General features: G+C 52.6%; 3 protein-coding genes across 9 annotated transcripts; 2 read left to right on the top strand and 1 right to left on the bottom strand.

Moving 5' to 3' along the window:
- grid2ipb (glutamate receptor, ionotropic, delta 2 (Grid2) interacting protein, b) lies at positions 1 to 22,388 on the bottom strand. Of its 7 annotated transcripts, XM_078102601.1 has the most exons (28): positions 22,248 to 22,376; positions 21,860 to 21,919; positions 21,604 to 21,745; positions 20,291 to 20,426; positions 19,378 to 19,631; positions 18,967 to 19,296; positions 18,630 to 18,784; positions 13,343 to 13,621; positions 12,271 to 12,356; positions 11,742 to 11,811; positions 10,804 to 11,112; positions 9,999 to 10,150; positions 9,648 to 9,782; positions 9,096 to 9,181; positions 8,785 to 8,941; positions 8,082 to 8,383; positions 7,765 to 7,809; positions 6,602 to 7,342; positions 6,114 to 6,266; positions 5,904 to 5,991; positions 5,414 to 5,503; positions 3,442 to 3,638; positions 3,207 to 3,362; positions 3,038 to 3,124; positions 2,833 to 2,962; positions 2,643 to 2,761; positions 2,353 to 2,517; positions 1 to 1,849 (listed from the first exon to the last, which is right to left on the bottom strand). In XM_078102601.1, exons 1-28 carry the CDS (start codon positions 22,334 to 22,336, stop codon positions 1,778 to 1,780), a joined length of 4,785 nt encoding a protein of 1,594 aa, XP_077958727.1. In that variant the 5' UTR covers positions 22,337 to 22,376; the 3' UTR covers positions 1 to 1,777. The 7 variants fall into 7 exon arrangements, with proteins under 7 accessions (XP_077958727.1, XP_077958729.1, XP_077958724.1 ...); XM_078102603.1 differs by lacking the exon at positions 20,291 to 20,426 and having other exon boundaries at positions 21,860 to 21,950; positions 22,248 to 22,388; XM_078102598.1 differs by having other exon boundaries at positions 21,604 to 21,919.
- Positions 22,143 to 24,408, top strand: zdhhc4 (zDHHC palmitoyltransferase 4). Its single transcript, XM_040175701.2, has 6 exons — positions 22,143 to 22,660; positions 22,761 to 22,834; positions 22,947 to 23,125; positions 23,407 to 23,532; positions 23,622 to 23,866; positions 23,953 to 24,408. The coding sequence occupies exons 1-6, from the start codon at positions 22,538 to 22,540 to the stop codon at positions 24,250 to 24,252; spliced, it is 1,047 nt and encodes a 348-aa protein (XP_040031635.2). The 5' UTR covers positions 22,143 to 22,537; the 3' UTR covers positions 24,253 to 24,408.
- Positions 24,409 to 24,589: 181 nt separating this feature from the next.
- On the top strand, positions 24,590 to 26,542 carry pgp (phosphoglycolate phosphatase). Its single transcript, XM_040175702.2, has 2 exons — positions 24,590 to 25,587; positions 25,710 to 26,542. Exons 1-2 carry the CDS (start codon positions 24,990 to 24,992, stop codon positions 26,033 to 26,035), a joined length of 924 nt encoding a protein of 307 aa, XP_040031636.2. The 5' UTR covers positions 24,590 to 24,989; the 3' UTR covers positions 26,036 to 26,542.
- The last annotated feature ends 1 nt before the right edge of the window (position 26,543 follows it).

Here is a 26,543-nt window from a genome sequence, read left to right as displayed (position 1 = left end):
CACAAGATACTTTCCTTTAATGTTAAACAGGGAACGCTACCAGCTGCACACGCTACACGCTACCAACATGCGATACATGTTAAAACAGGAATGACATGGATCCCTTCCAGATGACTTCAATAAGGAAACAAGACACACAAGCTGAATGGAAACGGGGCGCTGCCCCCCCCCCAACTATAGTTACCACACGCCGCATGCTGGAGGAGTCGGCCGGTCGCCATGACGACCAGAAAAACAGCAAATGTGTCCCTTTACTGTACCACGCATCACATTCTCACTCCGCATGCACGTTTGACCCCCCCCCCCCCTCACTACTGGTGTCCTAAAGAGAGCGTGACCTCCGTGGTTTCACTGGTTAGACGTCTATGAACACGTTATGGAGCAGTGAGGCCGATGCGTCTACGCAGAAGCTACTCGTTAAAATAAATACTGAACACTTCATGTTAAATACTCTACATTGAAACGATTGTTGCAGGTTTTCCATTTGCTTGATGTGGATTCCAGATGTTTAGAAACTCTTTCTAAATCAAATCGGCTCTGTGCACGCTAACTACACGCTAACTGATCTACACTTCTGCTGCTCCTCGATGACTGTCTACATCTACGCTCAATCTTTACAGTTCTCAAATATGATCTGATAGAAAATATAAACTTTATATCGTCGTATTAAACAGGTAACCTGGTCAAATGCGACCAGCTGGTTTTATTACTTGCGCCTCGTCTTAAAGCATCAAGTCACCTTTTACTGTCGCTGTGTGCCGTTTGTACTAAAGATGGAAATGCTGCTGTGGATGTCTGATGTGTCAACAGCAGCTCTCCTCAGCCGCCGTGGTTCTACGGATGAATGGAGCCCGTTTTCCTTCTGTCTGCAGACCTCAGTGTCTCCGTAGGGGGTCCCGCCACTTTGGGTTTGGGGAGTTCTGTGCCTGACGTCTGCTTCCATCCCTTCACCAGGCCTTTAGAAGGTCTTCACCAGGCCTCTAGAAGGTCTTCACCAGGCCTCTAGAAGGTCTTCACCAGGCCTTTAGAAGGTATTCTTTAGGCCTTTAGAAGGTCTTCACCATGCCTTTGGAAGGTCTTCATTTGGCCTTTAGAAGGTCTTCATTTGGCCTTTAGAAGGTATTCTTTAGGCCTTTAGAAGGTATTCTTTAGGCCTTTAGAAGGTCTTCACCAGGCCTTTAGAAGGTCTTCATTAGGCCTTTAGAAGGTATTCTTTAGGCCTTTAGAAGGTCTTCATTAGGCCTTCAAAAGGTCTTCATTAGGCCTTTAGGTCTTCACCAGGCCTTCAAAAGGTCTTCATTAGGCCCTTAAAAGGTCTTCACCAGGCCTTTAGAAGGTATTCTTTAGGCCTTTAGAAGGTCTTCACCAGGCCTTTAGAAGGTCTTCATTTGGCCTTTAGAAGGTCTTCATTTGGCCTTTAGAAGGTCTTCACCAGGCCTTCAAAAGGTCTTCATTAGGCCTTTAGGTCTTCACCAGGCCTTCAAAAGGTCTTCATTAGGCCTTTAGAAGGTCTTCACCAGGCCTTTAGAAGGTCTTCATTAGGCCTTTAGAAGGTCTTCATTAGGCCTTTAGAAGGTCTTCACCAGGCCTTTAGAAGGTCTTCACCAGGCCTTTAGACGGTCTTCATTAGGCCTTCAGAAGGTCTTCACCAGGCCTTCAAAAGGTCTTCATTAGGCCTTCAAAAGGTCTTCACCAGGCCTTCAAAAGGTCTTCACCAGGCCTTCAAAAGGTCTTCATTTGGCCTTTAGAAGGTCTTCACCAGGCCTTGAGAAGGTCTTCACCAGGCCAGGGGGGAGGACAGCCTGGGACTCCGGGGGTTTTCTGCAGTCTGGGTTTCAGTGAGGGCTCTCTGCAAGACAAAAAACATCTCATGTGATTTATACTCATTTTGACTGATTATTTTCATATTTGGGGATTCTACAGCTGGAACGTCAAGATGAATTCACAAAGTCTTTCACAGCTCATTAAGTACAAGATGCTCTCATATGTCATAGAAACATCATAAAGAAAAATATATAAAACTAACAGAACTAAATGTCACAGTATCCCTTTATTCTATCGTTTATCAATCAATAATTGTTGTTAAATGTTAATGTTAAATTTTCTTTTGCCGTCTATTCTGATGGTTTTCTGTTGAAATGTGCAGCATTTCCTACCATCAAACAATGAATAGTACAGTGTGTGAGATGTCACTACAAATAGCATAGAATTATATTCCATTAAAAAGATGAGGTCATCGCGCGCTGCTTCCAGTCTGTGACACAATCACTGCAGGTTGAATCCACCAAACACTATTATATATATATTATATATATTAGAACACATCCTCTCCTCTCAGCAGGACCAGCTCACCTCAAACTTGCAGATGAACTCTGCAAAGATGCCGAAGAAGGACTCCGTGTTGGCCGACTTGCCGTCCTCCCCGAAGAAGGAGGCCACCTTGCAGAACTCCTCCATGGCCTGAGTCTGCAGGGACTCCAGAGACTGGATCGCAGGGTGGCTGTTCTCCAGGAAGCTCTGTGGGGGCAACGGGGCATCAAACGACTGAGCCTTCTCACCTTGATGGGTGGGGGGTCACAACATGTTGGATGTAACATGTAACACATGTGACGTGTGCTGTGTGTGATGGGCGGTCGGCGTACGCTCATCACAGAGGCAAAGTGGTCCTCGGAGGTGGGGGGGACCTTCAGACAGGCCTTCCTGATGTCCAGGATGGTGGAGCCGAGGTCACTCAACTCTGCTGCGACGGTCTTCTGGTTCACTGAGCACACAAACATCGGCCGTTAGCTCATCACTGCGGAGCAGGGATTCCCTTTGGGGAGGCGGCGGTACCTTTGGCTGCCAGCGGCACCGTGCTCAGGTCTCTGGAGAAGTTGAGCAGCTCGGGGAAGTGTTGCCACAGAGACTTGGCCAGGATGTGGAGGAAGGTGGACTTCCCGTCCACGGTCTTGGTTGTGCTCAGCTGCGAGGTAGAGAGGAAGGAATGAGGGAGGAGGGAAAACGCGAGGAGGGCGAGGCGCCGCGGCGTGGGCCGTACCTCGGTCAGGAAGCTGATCTTGAAACTGGTGGTCTTGTGGCTCTTGGGCTGCCCGTTGTTGAGGTAGTTCCCCATCGCCAGCACGAACTGGCCGACAAACAGACGGACTCGGTGAGCTGTGATGCAAAAGCACGGCCTCACCTCCCTGTTCCCGCCGCCGGGCGCTCACCTCCAGGATCTTGGCCAGCTTCTTGCTGCCCTTCAGCTCCACGGAGGCCTTGTAGATGCAATCGTACGCGGCCTTCATCTCCTCCGTCCTCTCCTGCAGGGTGGTCTTGAAGTGGAGGCTCCGCAGGCGGGTTTTGTACTCGGGCACCATCAGCATCTGCAGGCGCAGGGAAACACGGGTTTGACGGAGGCGCTGCTCCTGGACTCGCGGCCGGGCCTCGGGCCAGAAGGCGTACCTGGAAGATGAAGCGGTCGGGCTCGCTCAGCTTGGCCGGGTCCTGCTCGAACCGCTCGTACCGCTCGACCTCGTCGTCGTCCGGCGCGTAGAGCAGCAGCTGCTTGATGTGAGCCGGCTCCAGGCGCTCCGTCGCCATGTTCATCAGCACCTGCCGCAGCTCGCTGGAGGAGAGCTTCAGGTGGGCGAGGAGGATGGCTGCCGAGGGGGAGGAGGAGGAGGAGTTAGCTTGTGAGGAGGGTCCAGATGTTCCTGACAGAACCCCCCATCTGCCCGCTATTATTTAAATATAAACGAGTATGGATCAAAGCTGTAATAATAATAATTATAATTAGTAATTATAGCAGAAATAAATCTTCTTACAGGAAGGTAAGCCAGTAGAAAAGACTACATCATAAAACAGGGACACGTCTGCTTGGCTTCAAAAATAATGTTTTTTGCTAAAATGAGACTTGTTTTATATTGAAGGTGTTATTTACACTCATCACTAAGAAAATAAATCCAAACAAGTTCCACCTTTATCAAACTCACACTTAAGGTTAAAAGTAATCATTTTAATTATCTTCCAGCTCATTTCGTTGCGCTTGAGCTCAGTTTAAAGATTCATTTACCCGACACTGGTGACCTTATTTTTCATAAGCGCTCTTATTTTGAAATCGTTATTTCATAACTGTACATTCTTACTTATAAATGAAGGTAAAATGAGTGTTGCTGACGGCATGAACAGCACTTCTGAGTGTTGATCATGTGATGCAGTTATTTAAAGCCACCCAGCATGCATTGGGACAATAACGCAACGGAACAACACAAGTGTTCATGTGTTCTTCTGTTCTACGTCGTGCGTCACAACATTCCCACACTGTGATTCATGTTTGAATGATGGGTTATTTGTGAGGAGAGACCGGTACCACCTTTTGATAACCGTGAAGTTTGGTAGTTATTCTGAATCATAAAGGGGAACCTGTTGTTTTTGCATCAACAAGTGAAGACACATTTTCATCATGAGATCACGGACATTTATTCTCTTAATCGCCAGAAGAAGAAACACATACAAAGTACAGGATTACTGGCAGCTGGATCACGATCAATAACTGCATACATGGATTCATTTACAGATACAAATGTCTGTGTTAATAATAATTAGCATTTTAGATGAGAACATGCAGCCTATGAAGTAATCCTCATGATCTGATGGCAATAAAGAGTTACCTACACTTAAACATGAGCAATATACAAAAATATAAAAACAACAATATGCAACAAAATATAGCTTTATATAATATGACCAAAAAGACCTGAACTCAACCGAACGTGTGACTGTTACAAATGGAATGTGTCATTTCATCTGGCGTCAGTGAAATGTTTGAAACTATTGACTGAGGTTTCACGTCGTTAGCGTCTCGTCGTTAACGGTGTTCTGCCGTCAAGTAACAGCTTAATGTAGAACATCATCAACATGAATGCATTGCCCCAGTGCATGCTGGGAGGGTTCCCGACACACCTACCTCGAAACATCACCAAATCATAGAAACCGACCAGGTGTTTTGTTCTTTCAAAATAAGAGCGCTTATTAAAAACAACCAGCCGCGATTAAAAAAATCCTTCCTCAAACTGAATGAGTTGGATGAGAAGCCAGAGGATAAATTAAGCCTGATAACAGCGTGCTAGTCGGAATTATTTGAGACACATTTGACTTCAACACAGTGAATCGAGATGGAAACATCTGTTGTCTGTTTGCTTCGTTACATCAGTGATGTCATTGACATCAGGACGTAGATTCTCATCTGCAAATTGCATAGCGTTTGTCTCCTTCGATTGTTGTTGTTGTTGTTGATGCTCTTTCCTTCATTGAGACTAAAAATCTATCTCGGCGTTTTGCATTTCGAGACGTCGGCGAGTTTGAAGGCGTCGGCCTTCGGCGACCTGGAACCCGCCCGCTCAGGTGTGACCCGCCGGGCTCTCGTGGTACTTACAGGCGTTGTAGGCTTTCTTGTGAGACAGAATCTCCACCACGTCCTTCTTTTTAAAGCTGTCGGGCAAGAAGGTCGCCTCTGGAGGGGAAACTAACAATATTAACAACAGTGTGAGGGCGTGTTCTCCAGACAGCGGGGGTCAACACACACACACACACACACACAGGGCGATGGGTTAATAACACAGCTCTGCACACTGTGTACAATAGATGACAGTAATGTGTGCGTTTCCTTTGGCAGAGCTGTGTTATTACTGATCTCTGTGAACACAGGGGAGGGGGGGTGGGGGGTGTGGGGGGGGGTGATGGTGCCCGGTGGAGAAGGACTGGATAAACAGGTGAACGGAGCAGCGCAGCACAAGTGTGAAGGTACAAACAAAACCGGGGATGTCAATAGATGAACGCACACAGGTGCTCGTCCAGGGATCATCTCAGAGCGACACTGAGCGGCGTGTAGATGAAGACGTGATGTTCAGGACTCGCTGACTTACTGGTTTGCCGCTGAGTCCCGAAGTGCAGATCGAGGTCCAAGTACTTCACCATGTCAGTGAGCTTGTCACAGTCGGAGTCCTCTCCCAGCTGGACAGAGAAGGACAATAAAGCTCTTGCACCATTTTCCCCGTGTGACGCCGAGTGAGAGGATTCTGTTTCTCATCCTGCAGACGATCACACATCATCAATATGTGACTATGTGGACTCACCTGACCCCATATCGTTCCCTCAGAGTTCTCCACCTGCTCCCAGCGCAGCCTCTTCACACTCATGTGGGTGGTGTCCGAGGCCTGGTGGCCCGGCTTGGGCAGCGGAGGCGGGTCACAGGGCGGAGGAAGGGGTGGAGGCGGCGGGGGCAGCGCCTTGGAGATTCACATTTCATTTTAGTCTTCTTCCACCGGACAAATACAACCGCTCACAACTTAGATCCTCACCAGGAGACCAAAAGGTGCAGACGCAGTGTGTACATGCAGTGTGTACATGCAGTGTGCAGACGCAGTGTGTACATGCAGTGTGTACATGCAGTGTGTAGATGCAGTGTGCAGACGCAGTGTGTACATGCAGTGTGTAGACGCAGTGTGTAGACGCAGTGTGTACATGTAGTGTGTACATGCGGTGTGCAGACGCAGTGTGCAGAGAAGAAGCCTAATGAAGCACGGCGGCTCAAAGGTCTGTTGCCCGGCGCCGTGTTTGTTACCTGGGGGGGCTGGTGTTCCTGCCGGGGGGCTTCGTAGGTCTTGCTGTGACTGGGGAGGGTGGAGTGAGAGGCCGGGGGGCCTTGGCTCTGACACGTGGACGAGCCGTGGTCCCGGAGGGAGGGGGGCAGCGGGCCCTGGTAGCTGTGCTGGTGGTGGAGCTGGTGGTGTCTCTGCAGGACCAGCTGGCTGGGTCTCAGCTGCTGGGGGGAGGGCAGGGGGGAGGGCAGGGGGGAGGGCTGCAGGATGGGCTGCGGCTGGCTGAGCTGCCGGGGCAGGTAGCAGGGCCGAGACGGCTGGGCGGAGCGCAGGGTGCTGGAGCCCGGGGGGGCGTGGCCGTGGGACAGGCGGGTGGAGGCGGTCTGATAGCGGTGGGGGGTTTGCTCCGCCTCGTCCCTCGTGGGGGGCACTTTGTTCACAGCGCAGCGGCTGGACAGAATGGTCCGGGGAGGCGGCGGGGGAGGAGGGATGATGGGGTGTTGCGGCTGGAAGGGCATGCGGCTGCGGGGGACGTGCTCAGGGGAGAAGCGGACTGGCGGCAGGGGGTCCGTGAACTGAACGGGGGGCGGTATCAGAGCTTGGAAAGGCGGGGGCGGCGGGGGGCTCTGGGTGGGGGGCGGCGGGATGGGTTCGGACTCCGAGGAGTAGGAGGGAGAGGAGGCCTCGCTGCTCTGCTCCTCGCTGCTGCCGCTGCTGAGCCGGCGAGGCGCGAAGCCCGAGTCCTGGTCCTCCTGGAAACTCATCTGGGGGGGCGAGAAGAAGGCCGTCAGAGCCGGTCGATACGACGCCCCAACCAACGGGATCTACTGCAGATCAATAAATGGTGCCGGATGGATCTATTTATCTTGCTTATCAAACTGGATCTGCAATATTTCCATTTTACCTTCTAATGGAGCAGAGAAGTCATAAAAGAATGAAATAAAGAACATTCTAAAAAACATGCACTTAAATAGCCAATCTATTTATGGAACAAGAAAGGCAAGCTAATAATGTGAAGTTAAAATACCAACTTGTTATTGGTATTAACTTTGTACAAATGCTGCTCAACATTTCAGACGACAATCTGCCAGAAACAGAAGTGACTTTGCTGTAATGTGTGTTTGATGGTTTCTACGTCAGCCAGCAGCTTTAAATAAAACACTTAACTTTGATAAGTTTTACTTACAGGCACCCCTCTTCTTCTGAAACCATGACAACCACCGTGATATATCTGTTCATGTGACAAAGTGTTCATTGTATCGTCCATTAGAGCTGCTAACACTACTTCAGTCACATGGGAATTTACTTATTATTTGACACAAACAAAATACACAACAGCAGGATTGTTTCTAAGATATGTGTTCAAATATTATTAGAGATTGTCAATCATTCATTATTTTTCAAAAAGGACTCCAACAGGAAGTCCCGCCCACAGTTCTCGCAGGGATTGGTGGCGGAGTAATGAGACATTAGAGGATGAACAGGGAGGCGGGTCGTCCTCACCTCCTCGTAGTCGTTCTCCCCGGGGACGAAGTCGTCCACCAGAGTGACGCGATGGCCCAGCTGCTCGCTCAGAGCGTCCAGGAACTTGTCCGTGTCCCGGCTGCGAGGCGGGCGGGAGAAGGTGAACAGCTTCTTGCGGCGGGTGAGCGTGTTGGGACCGCCGTCCGAGTGCTGAGGGGACGCGGGGGGGCTTTCCAGGCTGACGTAGGGGTTGGAGTCCACGCTGCTCTGGTGGTGGATCTCGTACACGGGGGTGGGGAGGGGCTCCTTCCAGGACAGGGACAGGCCGGACTTCCGACTACCTGTGGAGAGGAGGAGGAGGTTGGAATGATGATGAAGACGATTCTTTAGAACCTTTAGATGACTTTGAAATTTGCTCCTTAATCCCCCAAGAAAGTGTGCGCGACATCCTCGGGCCCCATGGTTGCCATGGGGATCCTCTCGCCTGAGAGGTTACCATGGCAACAACAGGATCAACCGCAGGCACTGAGGCGCATATTTAGATTGTCAAATTTGAATGAGTTCCAGCATGAAGAAGTTCAGCGGTTCTGATGCCGCGTTGAAACAAACTCATTCAAAGTCATTTGATTAAACAAACAAAGCTGCAGATGAGAGCAGACGTGAAGGTTACGCCGAGGCGCGAAGGTCCCGCCGCTCATTCTACAAACTCATCCATTGGTGTGCGTGAGCGCGTTGTGAGTACCTGTGAGGGGGGGGAGGGTGAGGGGGGAGAGCGAGCGCCCGAAGGCCTCGGTCTGTCCCGCGCCCTCCGGCTCCGCCGAGGAGCCGCGCCGCGGCGCCGCCGACGCGCTCTTCCCCGCGGCGTACACGTTCTCCAGCTCCGTGTACACGCCGGCCATCTACGGGCGGAGGCACGATCGGCTGGTCAGCGCCACATCCACACATGCGCCGCCGAGCCGGCCGGAATCATTCGCCACTGCGGCCACTTTTAAACAGCAGCAGCTTCAAACGATGTGAGGAGACGGCCGAGCGGGAAGCTGCGGGCATACGTACGTGACTGAGGTCGGGGGACTCGGGGAAGGAGGTTCCGTCTCCCGACTGCCTCTCCTCCGGGCTCCCAGATTCATCCACGTGAATTCCTACAGCACAACAAGGCACGAAGAGGGACACATAAGCCTCCTTCCTTCCGTCCCCCCGCCGCCGAGACAGGAGAGGATGAAGCAGACACACGGGCGATGAAACCATGAATGAAACGTGCTTCGGCTGAGACGCGGAGATAATGCGTGGACGGGTGGCGGCGCATTTTATCTCACGAAAGGCGTTGCTGAGCAAACGATCACACACACATTCCCCCCCCGGGAGCAGCCGGACGCAGAGCGGCTCACCGGGTTAAGATGCCTTGCCCGAGGGAATAGGAGCAGTACAGTGGCGGCTGCAGGAAGCTCATTTAGTGGGGTTTCATTACTACTGACGGTTCCATGACAAAGGGCCAGCGCACCGACTGTCGTTACCTATTCATTTATATACATAAACCAGTATTTGCTAATCTAGTCTCTAAGCCAGAAGGATCCCACAGAGGTCGGAGGTCAGCCCCGGCCCTCGTACCCATCCCCAGGTGGGTCCCGATGATGCAGTCGTCAGAGCTCCTCTCCCGAACGCAGCCGCGGTACGACGTTCCCGTCACGCGCACGGAGCTGCTCCGCCGGTGGAGCTCCGGGCCGCTTTCAGGCTCCAAGACTCCTGCAGAACACGCACACGCACACGCACATCATGCACAGCTGCTCCGTGTCGATTAACAAAGCAACAGCCTCCCACCACATCCACCACCCGGGGGCTGGTTTCCACTTTCACCCGACATGTTTCAATCATGTTGCTCTCCACCTCAAACGATGGAAGTCATGAAGCAAACCAGCGACGTATCGACCGGCTGCCGGTACGTGTTTTTTTTCGGCTCACCGCTGCTCTTGAATCCCAGGAAGCGCGACAGCTTCCCGCGGCAGCGCTCCTGCTCCTCGTACGTCAGCAGCTGGTAAACGAACTGCCAGATCAGCTGTTTGGCCGGGGTGTCCAACACCGGAAACACGTCTACGATCAGAGTGTCCACGTTCCTGCGGACGAACAACGCATGCTGTCACTTCTCCGCGTGCCACCGGGCTGAGAGGAAGGAACGCTTTGCGCTGTGGTGGAAGGATGAGGCGAGATGCAGGAGGAAAGCAGATTATGCAACAGTGGGAGGATGTCAGGGATGGAGGGAGTTACGCGCTACGCACGTTCTGTAGAATTCCATCGGTGTTTTACTGGTGTTTGCATCGCGTGGGCTCAGGTCGTCCTGCGCCATCAGCGCGTAACGGCAGAGGTCAACTTCCTGCTTAGACATCTGCATTTGTTTCTGCTCTTCTTCTCGCCCGCCTGTCACCGTAATTGTTTCCATCCCTCTCTTTTCCTGCATTAAGAGCATCCTCAGCAACACAGAGACAGTTTCCCAGGCAACAGCTACATCTCTGTGTATCTAAGCCGCTAGTTAGGAGAACGGGAGCTGGGAAATGCTGATATGGACCCTTTAGGTGTCATCGTTTGCAACGTTCTTTTCCTCCTATTTGGAGCCGTCAGCTTAACAAACTGATGTTCCCCAGAGACGCTCGGCCTATTTTTAAGAATTATTTTACTAAAAGCTGCCGTGCTTCTCAGCTCATCGTTTCAGACCCACAGTGTTTCTTTCTCCTCACACGTCCCTCCACGCCGCCTTGACCCCCCCACTCACCGGTGCTGGAAGAAGGTCTCCAGGGACTTGCAGACCGCGTAGCGCTCCTGGATGGTCAGCAGGTGCTCCAGCTGCTGGCTGAAGGTCCGCCCGTGGACCTTGATGCTCGGCGGGAGGATCTCTGCCACCCACTGCAGAGAGCTGAGGGCCGGAGACCTGGAGCGCGGCACCGCCGCGGGGGCCAGGCTGGGAGAGTCCTCCGGGTCGTTCTGGTCCGAGGAGTAGTCTGATGGACCCTCCTCCACCACCAGCGTGGGCATGGCCCCGCTGCCCTGCAGCATGGACACTACCTTCTCATGGGAGCAGTTCCTGCACAGGGAGAAGTTGATGATGAGATGATTGGAGCAAATGTGCAACCACATCAATCACTTAACAAGGAAACCTTCCATGTTTTAATGAAGAACCACATGATCACTCTGTAAACACCCGAAGCTCCAACACATCTCATGCTTTGTTTTCTCTCCCTGGAGAACAACTCCTCCTGCAGCAGCACGTGTCCGTCGGGGGCAGCCGATCCGGTCTGAACATCTCGCCGGCCGCGCTCCCACTCCGACTCTCCACACAAGAACCACGGCACCTCCCACAGGAGAAGTTCACGGGCTGCGTAGGTTCAAACCTACACGGCGGCGCAGGGGCACGTGCACACGGGCCGAGGCCAAAGGACGAACGCGGTGGCGTTCAGAGGTAGAACAAAAAGTTGGAGTCGAGAGTTGGATCTTCTGATCCACAGCGTGAATAAGTGCGTTTTTGTAAATGTTGAAAGCTGCGTATTTATTGAGGGTCTATTTGAGGCAGACGAGGACTCACGACTAAAGGGGAACTATTACCAAAATAAAAGCTTCCTGCTCCGTGAGCATCAGCTGGCAGGACGAAAGAGGTTTGAATAACAGCAGGTGGATAAATACTACTGAAGATAATAGTCGTCATCACAGACAAACCTCATGTCCAGTCCATTGAGGAAGAGGATCCGGTGGCCTACTTTCAGTCCACATTCCTCAGCAGGACTATCTGAGGGAGAGAGAAGAAAGAGAGTCAGAGTCACGGTGGGGGGGGGGGCGCTATGTCAATCACACGTCCAACAGCTGATCTGCACGCTACATCCTCCTTACGTGAGGAACCTGTCCTCGTCCACCATCGACCTCCTCGTGTGCCCGACTCCCCCCCCCCCGCCTCACATGGCGTGTCCGTGCCCCCCCCCCCAAAGTCTCCGTGTGATAAGCGTGTGCGCACATTCACGGAGGTTGGGATGAGGGATCCGGAGACGTGCCATCCACCCCCACCGTCTCCATACCAACCTCCACCGGGCTCTGAGTCAGCTCCCCCCGCACAGCGCCGCGGTGGGCGGGAACAGTGCGTTCATCATCACACACACACGCGCGCACACACACACACACACACGCACACACACACACACACACACACACACACACACACACACACACACACACACACACACACACACGGTACCTGAGATGACGGAGTCGATGCAGACGGGCGCGTGTCCTCGCAGCGTGAAGCCGAAGTTCTTCTTGCCGCGGTACACGCGGAGGATCCTGTAGAACAGGGTCACATAATAACATCATTATTACATGTTTATCAACAATATCAGTCGTTTACCTTCGTTTGAAGCTAAATTCCTCTAAATGGCTCAATTGGTGCAAAACGCTCTAATACTCAGTCATGACGGATGACGTCATGGTCTCATTTAACGGCGTGGACACTGATTCCAGATGTCAGCGGGTGGAGGAGGACCCCCCCCCCCCCTCGCGTCCCGGCTGCTGGACTTCGGGATTCAGGCGGCTTGTTTTTACATAATCAGAACGTTCCGCCGCGGGAACACGGCCTCAGCACGCGGTACAGATGTGTTCTTTGATCGTTACCCGTGTTGTGTAAGACCAGCTGTGGACATGATCTTCAGTATCTATGACAACACACTAAAGTAAACGTGGAACAACAAAACAACCCTGGATTACAATGTGTACATTATTCCTTGAGAACTTAAATCTTCTGATGGATGTTTGTATCCATCCTAGTTTTTCACCAACACAGACTAATTATTCCACTCAGGGAAGCATGCGGCACAACTGGTCTTTGTGGGTGTGTTCCCCCCCGACCCCTGACCCCCAACCCGACCCCCGACCCCCCATGTTGTAACCTCTCCCATTCAACACAGGTGGGCGTATGACCTGCCGATAGGAAAACAGCGATATTCAGCTGCACGTCTTCCCTCCCCATGTGGATACTGTAGTTATATAGTTGGTGATTGATCGTTTAATTGGACAGCAGTGTGATCGGCAGCAGTGGGGGGTCTGGGGGGTCTGGGGGGTCTGTTAAGGGCTCGGGTTAGCTGGATTAAAGACTTTTACATCAGCTCAGTCTGGTGCGATCATCTGTCTACGATGTTCAGCTGGAGGACGGAAGCACGAGGAGACGACAGGACAGCGGCGGGGGGGGGGGAAAGGGACACCGTGTCCTCGCCTGCGTCTCTGAGGCATCCCGGCCAACGCGTAACCGGCGCGTCTCAAACCTGCGTGCTCACCTCTGGTTGGGTCCGATGGGGGGGTGCGCGGGTACCGCGGGGACGGACTTCCTCGGGCCCCTGTCTCTCTCCGCCTCCGCCCTCCCCCCCGGTTCCCCGTCTCGGGGCACCGAGCTGGCCCGCTTGGAGCCGTGGCGGCGGTCCGAGTGGTCCTCGCTGCGGCTGCGGCGGATGCGGGCGTGCGGCTCGCTGATGCTCTTGCTGCGACAGAGGCGGTTGATCACGTTCTGGGACACGGCCTCGTCGAAGCGCTGCCGGTGCTTCTTGGGAATGAAGATTCTGGCGAACATGGCGGGCGGGAACCAAAGAGAAGAGAAGAGCTGGTTTTAGTCCACAAGAGTTGAAGGGAAGAGAGACGGAGGACGGATCCACGTCACAGATCCGCTGTGAAAACGGTTATTCAACAGGCTCCATCTAGACTCAGAGGAGTGGAAGCTTCTGGTGGGGGGGCGAGGGGTCTCTCCCCCCCCGCCACGGAGACAAAGACAAGAAGAGGAAGTGACCTCTCGCTCAGCCAGAGAGACAGAGAGGATCGTCCTCCGAGCAGAGACACCGAGAGGAGGAAACCTCTCCAGAGTCTCACTGCAGCAGCGAGAGGCACGATGCGAGAGGGGGGGGGGGGGGGGGGGGGGTCCGGGGGCGGGCAGGCGCTCTCTCTCTCTCCCCCTCTCTCCCTCTCTCTCCCTCTCTGCTAAGCTAAGCTGCCTGTTTGCGGCGCAGACTCCTACATGACAGCGTCTCTCATCCAGTGAATTATTCCCCCAGAAGAACTTGAATCCTTCACGCGAGAATCCCAATGTTTTCTATTCAGGCCGCCGGCTGCAGCACTAATGACCTGGAGGAGGAGGAGGAGGAGGAAGAGGTGGTCACGCGTGAGGGTCCGTGTGGGTGGGTGGTCCTAATCACTTGAATGAAGAGCTGTCTGCTGTCGCCGTGTGCGTGGGACGACACTTGTTTTCCTCTCGCTGTTGTTTGGTTAAAACAGCTCGTCCACGCCCCCAACCTCCTCCCCCCGTCCCCCCCCCCCCTCCTCCCCCCCGTGGGCGGCTTATTAAATGCATGTTGGATTTCATTTGCTGGACTTTGTATCAAATGTTGTGTTCTTTCTCCTGAATGCGTTAAATCTCTAATAGGTCATCAAATCATCAAGTCTCAATAAAAACGTTTTTAACAGAACATTCGTCCAATTGCTAGAAAAATAATCTCAATAACCTCTTTTGTTTTCTCAGTGAGCATTACACAAAAATAGAAACCGCTCTCTGTGAAAGGCGTCAATCTCCTGGCGAGACAGGAGATGGAAACGCGTCCCAAAGCGATCGCTGTAAACCCTCCGAACGAGGAAGAGAAGCTGAACTCCACGTTTGTTAAATCACAGAAGCGTCAAACACAGACTCACCATCAGGCGACTGATCGCTGCGACCACTTTATGTCCTCGGGAAGCGAATTATGCAGAAAAACAACGCTGAATGAAGCCATTAGGGCACATTTATAGCACAGGGAGGGACGTCAAACACAAGGATACTTTCTGTCCTTGTCCACACTTTATTTACAAGTACATTTATTGTGTATAAAGCTAACGTATTGATCATTAATCCTTATACATTTTGACTTTGAAAGGAAGGTAACAAGTCTTAATAGATGATCTCCATCTTGTCTGTGATAAAAGCCGACAACCCTGCAGATGAGACTTATTGTGCTGGAGGGACACGGTACCGTCCACAAGGACCACAGTAACTAGCAGAAACGTCTTAAAGAGGCCTAATGCGCTCTCAGCAGACTAGAAGATACGTTCCTGACTTTGGGCCCCTAGTGGAGCCATCAAAGTGCACTGAGGTACCGACGTGTGGTACCGACGTGTGGTACCGACGTGGTAGCAGTTTGGATCTATTCACAGAAACAACCTGTTTAAAGTGTTAAATCATGTACAAGTACTCATCGATGTCATCATCAGTAAACAAGCGATAATACTAGTTTAGCCGTGGAGGAAGCAAAGATTAAAATGACATCAAATTCATCCTTTTGCTTTTTAAAGCAAATAAGATGTTGCTAAAAAAAAATTATATATATATATATATATATATATATATATATATAAATATATAGAAAACAATCTGCTCCGTTCTGATCCGTCAGCTGTGTGTGTTGGTTTCTGCATGTGCTCATATTTCACTCTGCGTGTTCAGGCGTGTGAGGAACACGCCAGGGAGAGAGAGACACGACGCTAGAAGACAAAAGGGACACGCGAGCGGACAAAGCTCGTCCCAAACGTGATCTCCATGTCTTGCCACATTTCCCAGCCTGCTGTCACGTGTCACAGGGATGGCGTTTGAGGCTACAAAGAGACTCCTGAGGTATAAATACACGTTCGTAGTGATGTAAGTGGAGCGACCCACTCGCTCTGCTTCCTGCTATTTGTCACCTATTCATATCACAGTGACGACACGTCTCAGCCGCTCACACGGATGCTGTGGGCTCCTGTGTGTGTGTGTGTGTGTGTGTGTGTTGCCCATTATGCTTTCATGGAGTCACACGTTCATCCACCTCTAAACGTGCAGCCGTCCGTCGCCACATCGTCACAAAAAGTTTTCCTCGTCAACTCCTGTGAAGCGAACGAGTCTCTGATCTGACCTCATTTACACAGAACGGATCTATAATTATCTGACGTGGCGAAGGAGGAAGCACACAGGGAGGAAGGGACAGATGTCTCAAAGGGAAGAAACTACAAAGAGGAGACTTCGTTTCATTTGTCCAGATGTGGCTGCTGTGCGAGAGGAGAGAAAGAGGATCCTCACTCTGAATGAAGAGACACACGCTGGGACGGGAAGGAACCAGCAGCCACAAAGACTCCAAATGAAAAGACAAACCGGTCCGGAGCAGAACCCACACCGTCTCCCCGGGTCCACTTTGGAGTGCAGCTGCCCCGTATGTCCAATACGTTAAGGGGGGATATTATATTGCTACGAACCCCTGGTTGAATATCCCAATACAAGGAACCAGCACGATGTGCAGGGACTCATCAGCAGCACTAAGCAGATCAATGCGTGCGTGCAGATTGTCCCTCACCAGCTTCCTTCAATCACTCGCATATCAGAGGGCTCAACCAGCACGTTACTTCTTCACGGCTAAAGGTCACTGCCAGAGGTGCTTCGGTACACGTGAGCTAAAATGTGCCTGCTAGATTCAGGGGGTTTTATCTGCAGTGTTTATGTCATCAGTCAGCATTCAGCTCAAACTTTACAACGTAAGCGGAGAATTCAGCCTCCGCGCGCCGGCTGAGTAACGACCAGCTGTTCGATCCGGGTGCGTTTGCGTCACATCCAAACCAGCAGAGCGCGGCGTCCCTTCACTGCATGAATTATGGATCTAAAGCTGGAAGTCGCCTGTAGGGAAGCGACGCGAGGACGGAGGATTCCGGAGCTGAAAGCGTCAAACGCCATCAGCAGCCGTTGTTCGGTTCCGTATCAAACACACGCTCACTGAACACCGACGGACCAACACGATTCAAGAGGAAACGGTCCACTCACCCCCAGCAGCTCATCGCCTCGAGCCGTCGGTCAACAACTCAACTACGAACCAGGCTGCACCATCTGATGGCGACACGCAGCGCCGCCTCCATCGGGGCCACGAACGAGACGGCGAGAGGCGTCTTTGGAAAGTGTCACCGAGAGAGAGAGGAACCGCCCGAGCTCCGAGCGGGATGACGAGAAGAAAATCCATCTCACCAAACATCCAAAACACAAAGAGATGGAGGGGGGGGGTAAAGCCCATAGCGAGATGAGATTAATATCATCAGTATTGCTGCTTGTCCTTAATTGGACAAATACAATGTTGGAACGATTGCGGGGTATTAATACCGGCGGGGGGGTTCAGAGGAGTAGTGGGGACGGGAGCCAGCGTAGTAAGAGAAGAAGAAGCAGCTCAATCTGTGGACCAACCGCGGGGGATTTGGAGCAAAGACTTCTGCTCATTTTGGCGCTGAGACGACCACTTGACTCGGTCGGTTTTCTGGCGTTTCACAAAGCGACTTCTCTGCTAAATCGGTCTGTGGCTGCTCTTCACAGCCCCCCCGCGGGGAAATGGGCTCACGGTGCCAATCCTCATTTAAAGCCAAGAAAACGTAGTCCCCAGGTTTCACTGACAACACTTTAAGCGACTTGGAGGGGGGGGGGGGCACTGTGGATTTACCCCCCGTGGCAGATGGGGCCCACCTAAACCTAAAGCGCAGCTCTGACATGGACACGTGCCCCCCCCCCCCTCTAATCCATCCTGCAGAGTGTGACACTTTTTCACTTCACTCCGTGTGCAATAATTCACTCTGGAAGCTTCTATTCACATTCTATTCCCATTCATTCCCATTCTATCACATTCTATCTATCACATTCTATTCACATTCATTCACATTCTATCACATTCTATCTCCCACATTCTATCTATTACATTCTATTCCCATTCATTCACATTCTATCACATTCTATCTCCCACATTCTATCTATTACATTCTATTCCCATTCATTCACATTCTATCACATTCTATCTCCCACATTCTATCTATTACATTCTATTCCCATTCTATCACATTCTATCTATCACATTCTATTCACATTCATTCACATTCTATCACATTCTATCTCCCACATTCTATCTATTACATTCTATTCCCATTCATTCACATTCTATCACATTCTATCTCCCACATTCTATCTATTACATTCTATTCCCATTCATTCACATTCTATCACATTCTATCTATCACATTCTATCCACATACTATCACATTCTATCTATCACATTCTATTCCCATTCATTCACATTCTATCACATTCTATCTATCACATTCTATTCCCATTCATTCACATTCTATCACATTCTATCTCCCACATTCTATCTATTACATTCTATTCCCATTCATTCACATTCTATCACATTCTATCTATCACATTCTATCCACATTCTATCTATCACATTCTATCACATTCTATATATCACTATCTATCACATTCATTCCCATTCTATCACATTGTATCTATCACATTCTATCCACATTATATCACATTCTATTTACATTCATTCACATTCTATCTCCCACATTATATCACATTATATCACATTCTATCCACATTATATCACATTCATTCACATTCTATCTATCACATTCTATCACATTCAGGCCTCGGTTACATTGAATGTGTCTCAGACTGCCGGATGCTGCTCCACCATTCTTCACCCTCCACCTCCACCTTGATCGTGTGCTAAGCGGTTTCCCGGCGCAACCGGGACCGGGTCTCACCGGATGCTGGAGATGAGCTGCCGGTGCTCGTCGGTGGCGAGCACGTCGGGCAGGACGGAGGCGAGCCACTCCACCCGCTTCTCGGCGGCGTACTGCTTCAGCGCGGTGAAGAGCTTCTCCTTCACTTCGGGCTCCTCGCCTAAAATCTGGTCGACCTGTCGGCGAGGGTACGAAGACGTTAGAGGGGGAGGACCGGTCGGTGTTACCGTGAAGACACTTCATATGCATATGAAAAAAAGAACACAGATTGACGTTTTGGTCTTGGAGCTGCTGAGAACCTGGTTGGATTCAGCATCACGTGTCCTTCACACGTAACTAGACGGTCACGCAAACGTACCCTGGCATTGAACTCCAGAGCTTTATGTTTGCGGTCCAGCCTCGCTCCCTCCGCCCCCATCTGGCCGTCCTCGGCGCCGACGCCGTGTTTCTGCCTGGGCCCGAGACACAGCACCCCCAGGCGCAGCGTCCTCCCCTGGGAGGCCTTGATCATCGCCGCGGCCGCCTCGTGCTGCCGGACGGGGACGCCGTCGACCTCCACGACGTAATCCCCGGCTCTCAGACCCGCCCGGCCGGCCGGCGAGCAGGGCGAGCAGTCCTCAACCAGCAGGGGGCAGTCTCCCACGATGGTGAAGCCAAAACGTCCGTCCGGACCGGGTATGATGTCCATCTGCAACGCGGGACAGATGTTACCGTCTTTCTCAAACGGGGGAACACAAACGCCGTCCGGATCAGTGAGCAAGTAGTAGACCTGCTGTATGCGGGACACCACTCCGATGCTGGGGGGGATGTTCTTCTGAGTCTGGGCGATGGCCACGACCGCTTGGGGAGCCAGCGTCGACACGTTGTGGCCCTCCAGCTCCAGGACCTGATCCCCCGCCTGCAGCCCCGCCAGGTGGGCGCTGCTGCCCTCCTCCACGGACAGGATGTAACTGGGCCCGCTGCCCCCCAGCTGGAAGCCGAACTCATCGGGCCAGGCCTGGTTGGACGACGGCATGCTGAGGACTTGAGAGGACGGGACACAGCGGGTGAGGAGGGGGAGAGAGAGAAGATGTGAGAATGAGGGACGCATAACGGTGAGATGACGAACCGGGAGGCTGAGGACGGAGGACGCGTTCATCCGGACGCGAGCGCTTACCCGCCGGCGCCAAAGCCGTCAAGTCTATGGACATTGCAAAGAGAACCTTTGGATCAAACGATGGTCTGCGGCTCCGGTTGGAAGCCTCTTCTCCTCCCTGCTGCTGTCTCCAGTGTCTCCAGTGGTGCTATGGAGTGCGTCTGTAACCCTCTAGCCTGAACCGTGACACACCCAGCGGTCCCTGACCTGGTTCACAAACCCAACGCCAGCCAATCAAATTAAGCAGCGCAGAGATTGTGACCTTAATTAGCTCCAGAGACAAAAGTTCCTCCAGCTGCTTCCTGTTCTTTGATCCTGTTTAGTGGTAGTTGTGCAAAAAGAGAGCAAACCACTGGCCCTCGTTCCTAAGCAGGGTCGAGATGCAAAGTGCCATCAAATAACAACCGCATGGGATGGACATGAGATGGAGATGATCCACAATGCAGTTTGCTTTTGCTAAATCTGGTCAAATATGAAGCCTCTCAGCAGGTAACGATGCTCCAACGTGGCCGCGCACACATGCACACGCAGAGCCGATGAGACTTACAGAAATCCTTGGATGGACAGCGAGAGCCCCGCCGGAGAGAGTACCGGCCCTTCTTGTTTTGCAAAAACTTCTTCATCCTGGGTGTCAAATAGCAGGCGGCCTGCTGGCAGCCGGCTGTCCAGTCGCTCTTCTCAGACTTTCGAAAAAAAACAAAACAAGGGCCAAGAGCCAAAGTCAAAGTGGAAACATCGGCCCATTTGTCCACCCTGAACCCACAGCAGTGTCCTCGTGCGCATAAGCGTGAGTGTGCATGAGGAGGGAGGCCGTCTCTCTGTGAGTGTGTCAGGGAGTCGGTGCAGCATCTCGTCCCCGATTCCTCTTCGCGCTCGCAGTGTTAATCAGAAAAGTGGGACGCATGCACCCGGGCACCTCTGTTCCTTAATGACTCCTTCTCCAAAAAGGCTATTGTGAGGCCTCATTTTTCTATAAATACACCGTTCTTTTGCCTCCTCCTCCTCCTCTCTTGCCTAGGTGGCTCTCCGAGGGGCCGCTGCTGTCCCAGAATCGCTCTGCGTCGCTGCGTCACGTGAGGAGCGGTGGGGGGGCAACCGAAGACTTCAGCCGGGGGGATTAGCAGGATTATGAGCTGGATCTTCAGCGCAACACATGCTTCGACCCCTCGTTGAACACTCACCGTGCAACCGTACTCACCTGTGCATACGACACGCACTATTAGTAGTAGTAGTATTATTAGTATTGGAGGGTTTTTTGTAACAACATTTTTCTGAAAAATCTGAAATCCTTGTGCTTGAATGTTGTAATTGACCAAATATCTCGCAGACTAAAAACGTTTCATGAAGCCGCCCGTATGGATCCATAACAGCGATGGCTCAAATTACTGCGTAACAACTGCCCTGTTTCCTTGAGTAAGTTACTTCCCCTCTTGAAAAGCAGCGACTATGTAAAGGAGATATAATAAAGAATGTTTAATGACATTAAATTGAAGCGGAGGAGAAAGTGTTGAGGGGATTTGTAGGTTATTTAAGCGCAAACTGTCATAACTCAATAAGTAACAGCGAGTCCAGCACCAACTAAATAGTTAATGACTAGCGGCTGTTTCAGACTGAATCCCATCAGACTCGTCTGACACAACAGTTACTCAGTGTGAGAAGATGAGACAGACAAAAGACATTTTACAGCCAAACTGAGTCTCAGCCTTTTACAATAATCTCTATTCATAAGAAGCAGGACGTCAGCATTATTAGAATAAGTATTCTGAAACCTCACCTGAAACAGCAAATGATGCCGTGTGACTCACAACATGAGAATAATGTAAAATGACCATCACACACACACACACACACACCATGTACCTGTTTAAACAGCATCCAGAAAGCCCGTGCAGAGCTCCGGAGCGACGCTCCCCTCCCCGTCTCCGGGACGGCGAGCTGTAATACGAGTGTTGCTCCATGTCGGCAACCAGACCCAACAGGTGTCCTGTGAGGCCTCGTGGCTCTGTGGGGAAACACGACTCGGTGTGGTGGAGACTGGGGGGGGGTCTGATGAGGGGTTTGATTTGAGGTCTGACTTGGGAGTGAATATTGTGATCTCTGCGTGTGACAAACGGACCTCTTGCATCCTCCGTTTAAGCGGAGGCCTCCTGTGTTGCTCTCGTGACATTTTCTCCTCCTGCACACAAGATGTCGCGTGCGTTCAGATCCTAAAGAATAGAAGAAGAATTTGTGCTTTCTGAATATAGGATGTGTGATACGCGCATAGGAGACTGGACACATTGGGCTGTCACGGTGCTCAAAAGCTTCTGACTATTCAGTCTTTATGAGGCTGCTGCCGGGTCCCTCCCCCCTCTCCTCCTGACCCCGCCCCCCCCTCCCTCCAGCAGGCTGGAACCGCCCCTTTAGCGGTTAGCTTGGAATGTAGCTACATGGATGCTAAGGAAGCAGCTAGCGTACAGAGGAGCCTGTAACGATAACAGCTACGCTGGGCCGCTCCGCGTTACCTGTGGAAGAAGGTGCGCGGTGACGTCACGTTCAGGGCGTAAAGGAAGCGACGGTGGAGCGCGAGCCGACGCGGTGCTGCTGTTAGCATGCTAACGCAGATGTGTTCACCTGAGGGGCAGAAGACTATTGTTCCATTTTAAAGTTCCCCGTCGCCGTGTTTAAACACACACGGGAACCGAATAGTGACCCGGATGCAGCTTCTTGTTGAGTTTTCCACCTGCACGTGGAGTTTGCAGTAGAAAACACCTGTTGTTGTTGTTGTTGTTGTTGTTCCGACGCCAGGTGAGCGATGGACTTCCTCACCCTGTTCGCGGTCTACGTCGCCGTGGTGCTCGCGTGCATAGCCTTGGTCTGCAAGCACTCGGGGCGGCAGCAGACCCCGCTCGGCGTCCTCCTCGGCTCCGTGGGGAAGGTAAGCGCGGCGCCCGGTCACTGCACCTCCACCGGCGGACGCGCCGCGGCGCTGCAGCCCGCCGCGGCGCTCTTTAACGCGCTCGCAACTCTCGTCCCAGGTGGTCGCGCCAATAACGCCGCGATGGCTCCAAAGGTTCAGCCAGAGGACCCTGCACCGGCTGTTCCACCGACGGTGCGCGATCCACGTTTCCCCGGAAATGCTCCTCCCGGACGTCGTCGTCGTCGTCATGTCCGCAGGCTGATGTTGTGCTTTTAAATGCGTTTCCGTGTGCTTCCGACCGCAGGAACAACATGTTCATCTACCTGCACGTGCTGCTCGAGGGGGCCGTGTACGCAGAGTTCACCTACGAGGTGTTTGGCTTCTGCAGGGAGATGGACACCACCCTGACCCACCTGACCGTGCCGTATGTCCTGCTGGTCCTCCAGGCCGTCTTCTTCTACCTCTGCGCCAGGAGGGATCCGGGTCAGTGTTTGAGCTGAAGGGCACATATACACATATTGTCACACATTTTAGGAGCCTGACATGTTGAGGTGTGAGCATAGAGACATAGAGTTGCATGAATAATGACCTAATACGGCCTTTTCATGTTGGAAATCTGCGGTTTCACTGACTCAAAGAGGGATGCAGGTCTGAATTACTGCTGTTATGAGGCGTTTGTCGTATTGAGTTGACTTCAGCTAATTCAGAGTTAATTTGACCATTCAGAGGACATGACCGCAGTAATCCACTCTCTCCGACGGCAGGCACGGTGACGAAGAAGAAGATCTCTGGCCAGCTGAGCCTCTATCCTTACGACGGGAGGCTGTTTCACCCGGGAGTCTCCTGTGAAACCTGCCAGCTCATCAAACCGGCTCGCTCCAAACACTGCCGTGAGCAATATATATATATATCGATATCGATTCCAGCGGCAACGCGGAGGGATGCTCAGTGCTCACCGCGAACGCCGTCTGTGTCTCAGGGGTCTGCGACCGGTGCGTCCAACGCTTCGACCACCACTGCGTCTGGGTGAACAACTGCATCGGCGCTCGGAACACGCGCTACTTCCTGCTCTACCTCTTCAGCGTGTGCGCCATGGCGGGCGACATGGCCGTCCTGACGGGGGACATGCTGTTTCACGCCGTGCTGCGGTCGGGGCTTCTGAGGGCCAGTTATGTCGACGAGTACGGCGAGCAACAGCCAGCGGGGCCTCTGTTTGTTGCACAGGTGAGACAGGTGAGCAGTGATCATTTCCCATGTCATTTTTAAGGTGGACCTGAAAGGATTTGCTTTTTCTCCCGCGGCCCCTCCAGCACCTGTTTCTGACCTTCCCCCGAATCGTCTTCATGCTGGGATTCCTGGTCTTCGTCTTCTTGCTCCTGGCGGGTTACGCCCTGTTCCATTTCTACCTGGCTCTGGTCAACCAGACCTCCAACGAGTGGTACAAGAGTCGAGGCTACACGTGTCAGCACTGCCATCCAGATGCCACAGCGGAGCGTCTGCGTGGCCCGGCGCCGGACCACTCTAAAAGAAACCACTACAGCAGGGGGCTGCTGCGAAACCTGGAGGAGATCCTCTTCCCCCCCAAACCTGTGCAGAAGAAACTCAGCTGAAGAAGAAGATCTGTCTCTGAGAACTGCTGTTAACTGAACTGAGTGTAGGGGCTCTGGTGTGGATCTCCCTTAAGGCTTATTGAAAAGTTATGCACACAATGGTGATCTTTGTTGGATAAAGCCGTTGTCTGTTAATTAAATTAACAATTCATGTTATGTTGTGGGTTTTTTCTGTACGGAATCAGCTTTTGAGAAATGTTAATGTACCTTCGTATCAGACATTAGTATAATTTATTGTTACTCTGGGATTTAAATAAATCATTTCCATAAAATACCATTGGGGAGCCAGGAGGTCAACGAGGGCGACGCTCCGGAACGCACTTTTACCCCCGATGACTCATGGGAGTTGTAGTTCGACGCCAGGCCGATTTCTTAAAAGGGACAGCGAGCTTCTATCAGAGGCTGCGAGCCTTTTTAATTCACCGTGAAGACGCATTCGGGTTGTGAGCGGTGGGGCCCTGGTGGGTCCGCGCCCCCCCGCGGGTTTAATCAATAACGGACTGTGGAGCGACGCGGTCTCCGCGGGGCCGCGGCCCCTTTAAGCCGGTGCGGAAGTAAACCGACGCACCGACGGAAGGTCGGGACTTTATCTGCGGCGGAATCCCACCAGCACTCCGGCGTAACGGACCAGCGGCCGCTTCCTCCCGCGCGGCAGCACCGAGCTCACTGACCGCGGTCACTGACGTCACTCCCGGGCCGTTGCTTTTTTTTGTTTGTTGTTGACCTGACGTCACCCGATGTCCGGGTCCAAGTGCGCGCGGCTGAGCGGCGCGCTCGTGAGAGACGTGCTGGACTCGGTGGACTGCGTCCTGTTCGACTGCGACGGCGTCATCTGGCGGGGGGAGCAGGCCGTGCCCGGCGCCCCCCAGGTGGTGAACCTGCTCAAGGAGAAGGGGAAGAGGGTCTTCTTCGTCACCAACAACAGCACCAAGACGCGGAAGATGTACGCGGAGAAGATGAGCGCGCTGGGCCTCCGCGCCGCGGAGGACGAGGTGTTCAGCACGGCGTTCTGCTGCGCCGCCTACCTGCGCGCGGTGTGCCGGCTGGAGGGGGGGAAGGTCTACCTGGTCGGCAGCGAGGCCATGGCGCGGGAGCTGGAGGCGGTGGGCATCCGGCAGACCGGCGTGGGACCCGACCACGTCTCCGGGAGGCCGAGCGACTGGGCCAACGTGCCCCTGGACCCCGACGTGAAGGCGGTGGTGGTTGGGTTCGACGAACACTTCAGCTTCATGAAGGTGAACCGGGCCATGCAGTACCTGGCCCGGCCGGGCTGCCTGTTCGTGGGAACCAACCGGGACTCCAGGCTGCCCCTGGAGGGGGGCAAGGCCGTCCCAGGTAGGGACGCTCGCTGGCAAGTTAGTGGTCGCACGGGTGACAGCACAGGTGTAACCAATCGGGTTAAAGGTGACCTCACTAAAAAGGGCCTAAGTGATCCTCCCCCCCTCCCCCCTCTCCAGGTACCGGTTGCCTGCTGGAGGCCGTGGAGATGGCGGCGCAGCGCCAGGCCCAGACGGTGGGCAAACCCAACCGCTTCATGTTCGACTGCGTGGCCTCCAAGTTCGGCGTGGACCCCGGCCGCTGCCTGATGGTGGGCGACCGCTTGGACACGGACATCATGCTGGGCTCCAACTGCGGCCTGAAGACCCTGCTCACGCTCACGGGGGTCAGCACTGTGGCGGACGCCGAGGCCCACCAGCGCAGCGGCTGCGCCGACAGGCAGGGGATGGTGCCGGATTATTACGTGGAGAGCATCGCCGACCTGCTTCCGGCTCTGCAGGGGTGAAACTCTACTGCTCCAACGTCTTCTTAAAGGGAATAAATATATATTTTTGTCACATTAAAATAATCAATCGACTCTTTAACGAAGTCACAGCCGATCAGCTAGAGACAAAGACTCCATTATTTAACTTAACCACCATTAACCCGCTGATTTAACATGATAAGTTAATTTATTAATAAGAACATACAAATCATTTAGTGTTTAATTGTGTTTCTTTTTGGGGAAGTGAGAACGTGCTTTAAGACGCAGACTGTGATGCAATCTCCTCTTAAGCAACGCCAGCAAGTCAAACTCAGGGACGGAAATGAGCACAATGGGTCAACACCAGTTTGGATACGCGAGTGTGTGCCGGTCTACGGCTGTTTGAGTCTATAGACGGAGGCCAAAGGTCTGTTTTATGGATGATGTCACACCTTCGGTGTAATAGAGATTAATGGAACAGCTTCATCGGTCTCGTCTTTATTCTCTGCTCCTCGCTGTAAGCAATGCTCAATAAAAAAGACCCCGCTAT

The sequence above is a fragment of the Gasterosteus aculeatus genome, chromosome 5, assembly GCF_964276395.1.
Source record: "Gasterosteus aculeatus chromosome 5, fGasAcu3.hap1.1, whole genome shotgun sequence".
NCBI classification, from domain to species: domain Eukaryota; kingdom Metazoa; phylum Chordata; class Actinopteri; order Perciformes; family Gasterosteidae; genus Gasterosteus; species Gasterosteus aculeatus.
Note: the sequence above shows the minus strand (reverse complement) of the source record. Positions and strands in the feature narration are given on the sequence as shown.

Bases quoted from the DNA above. Each gene is read 5' to 3' on its own strand.
- grid2ipb (XM_078102598.1), bottom strand. From the start codon at position 22,336: ATGCTAACAGCAGCACCGCGTCGGCTCGCGCTCCACCGTCGCTTCCTT. The intron at 5,992-6,113 runs GTGAGTCCACAT...TTCTCTGTCCAG, and splicing joins AGGGAACGATATGGGGTCAG to CTGGGAGAGGACTCCGACTG. The intron at 2,762-2,832 runs GTACCGCCGCCT...TTGTGTGCTCAG, and splicing joins GGTGCCGCTGGCAGCCAAAG to TGAACCAGAAGACCGTCGCA.
- zdhhc4 (XM_040175701.2), top strand. From the start codon at position 22,538: ATGGACTTCCTCACCCTGTTCGCGGTCTACGTCGCCGTGGTGCTCGCG. The intron at 22,661-22,760 runs GTAAGCGCGGCG...CTCTCGTCCCAG, and splicing joins TCCTCGGCTCCGTGGGGAAG to GTGGTCGCGCCAATAACGCC. The intron at 23,867-23,952 runs GTGAGACAGGTG...CGGCCCCTCCAG, and splicing joins GGCCTCTGTTTGTTGCACAG to CACCTGTTTCTGACCTTCCC.
- pgp (XM_040175702.2), top strand. From the start codon at position 24,990: ATGTCCGGGTCCAAGTGCGCGCGGCTGAGCGGCGCGCTCGTGAGAGAC. The intron at 25,588-25,709 runs GTAGGGACGCTC...CCCCCTCTCCAG, and splicing joins GGGGGGCAAGGCCGTCCCAG to GTACCGGTTGCCTGCTGGAG.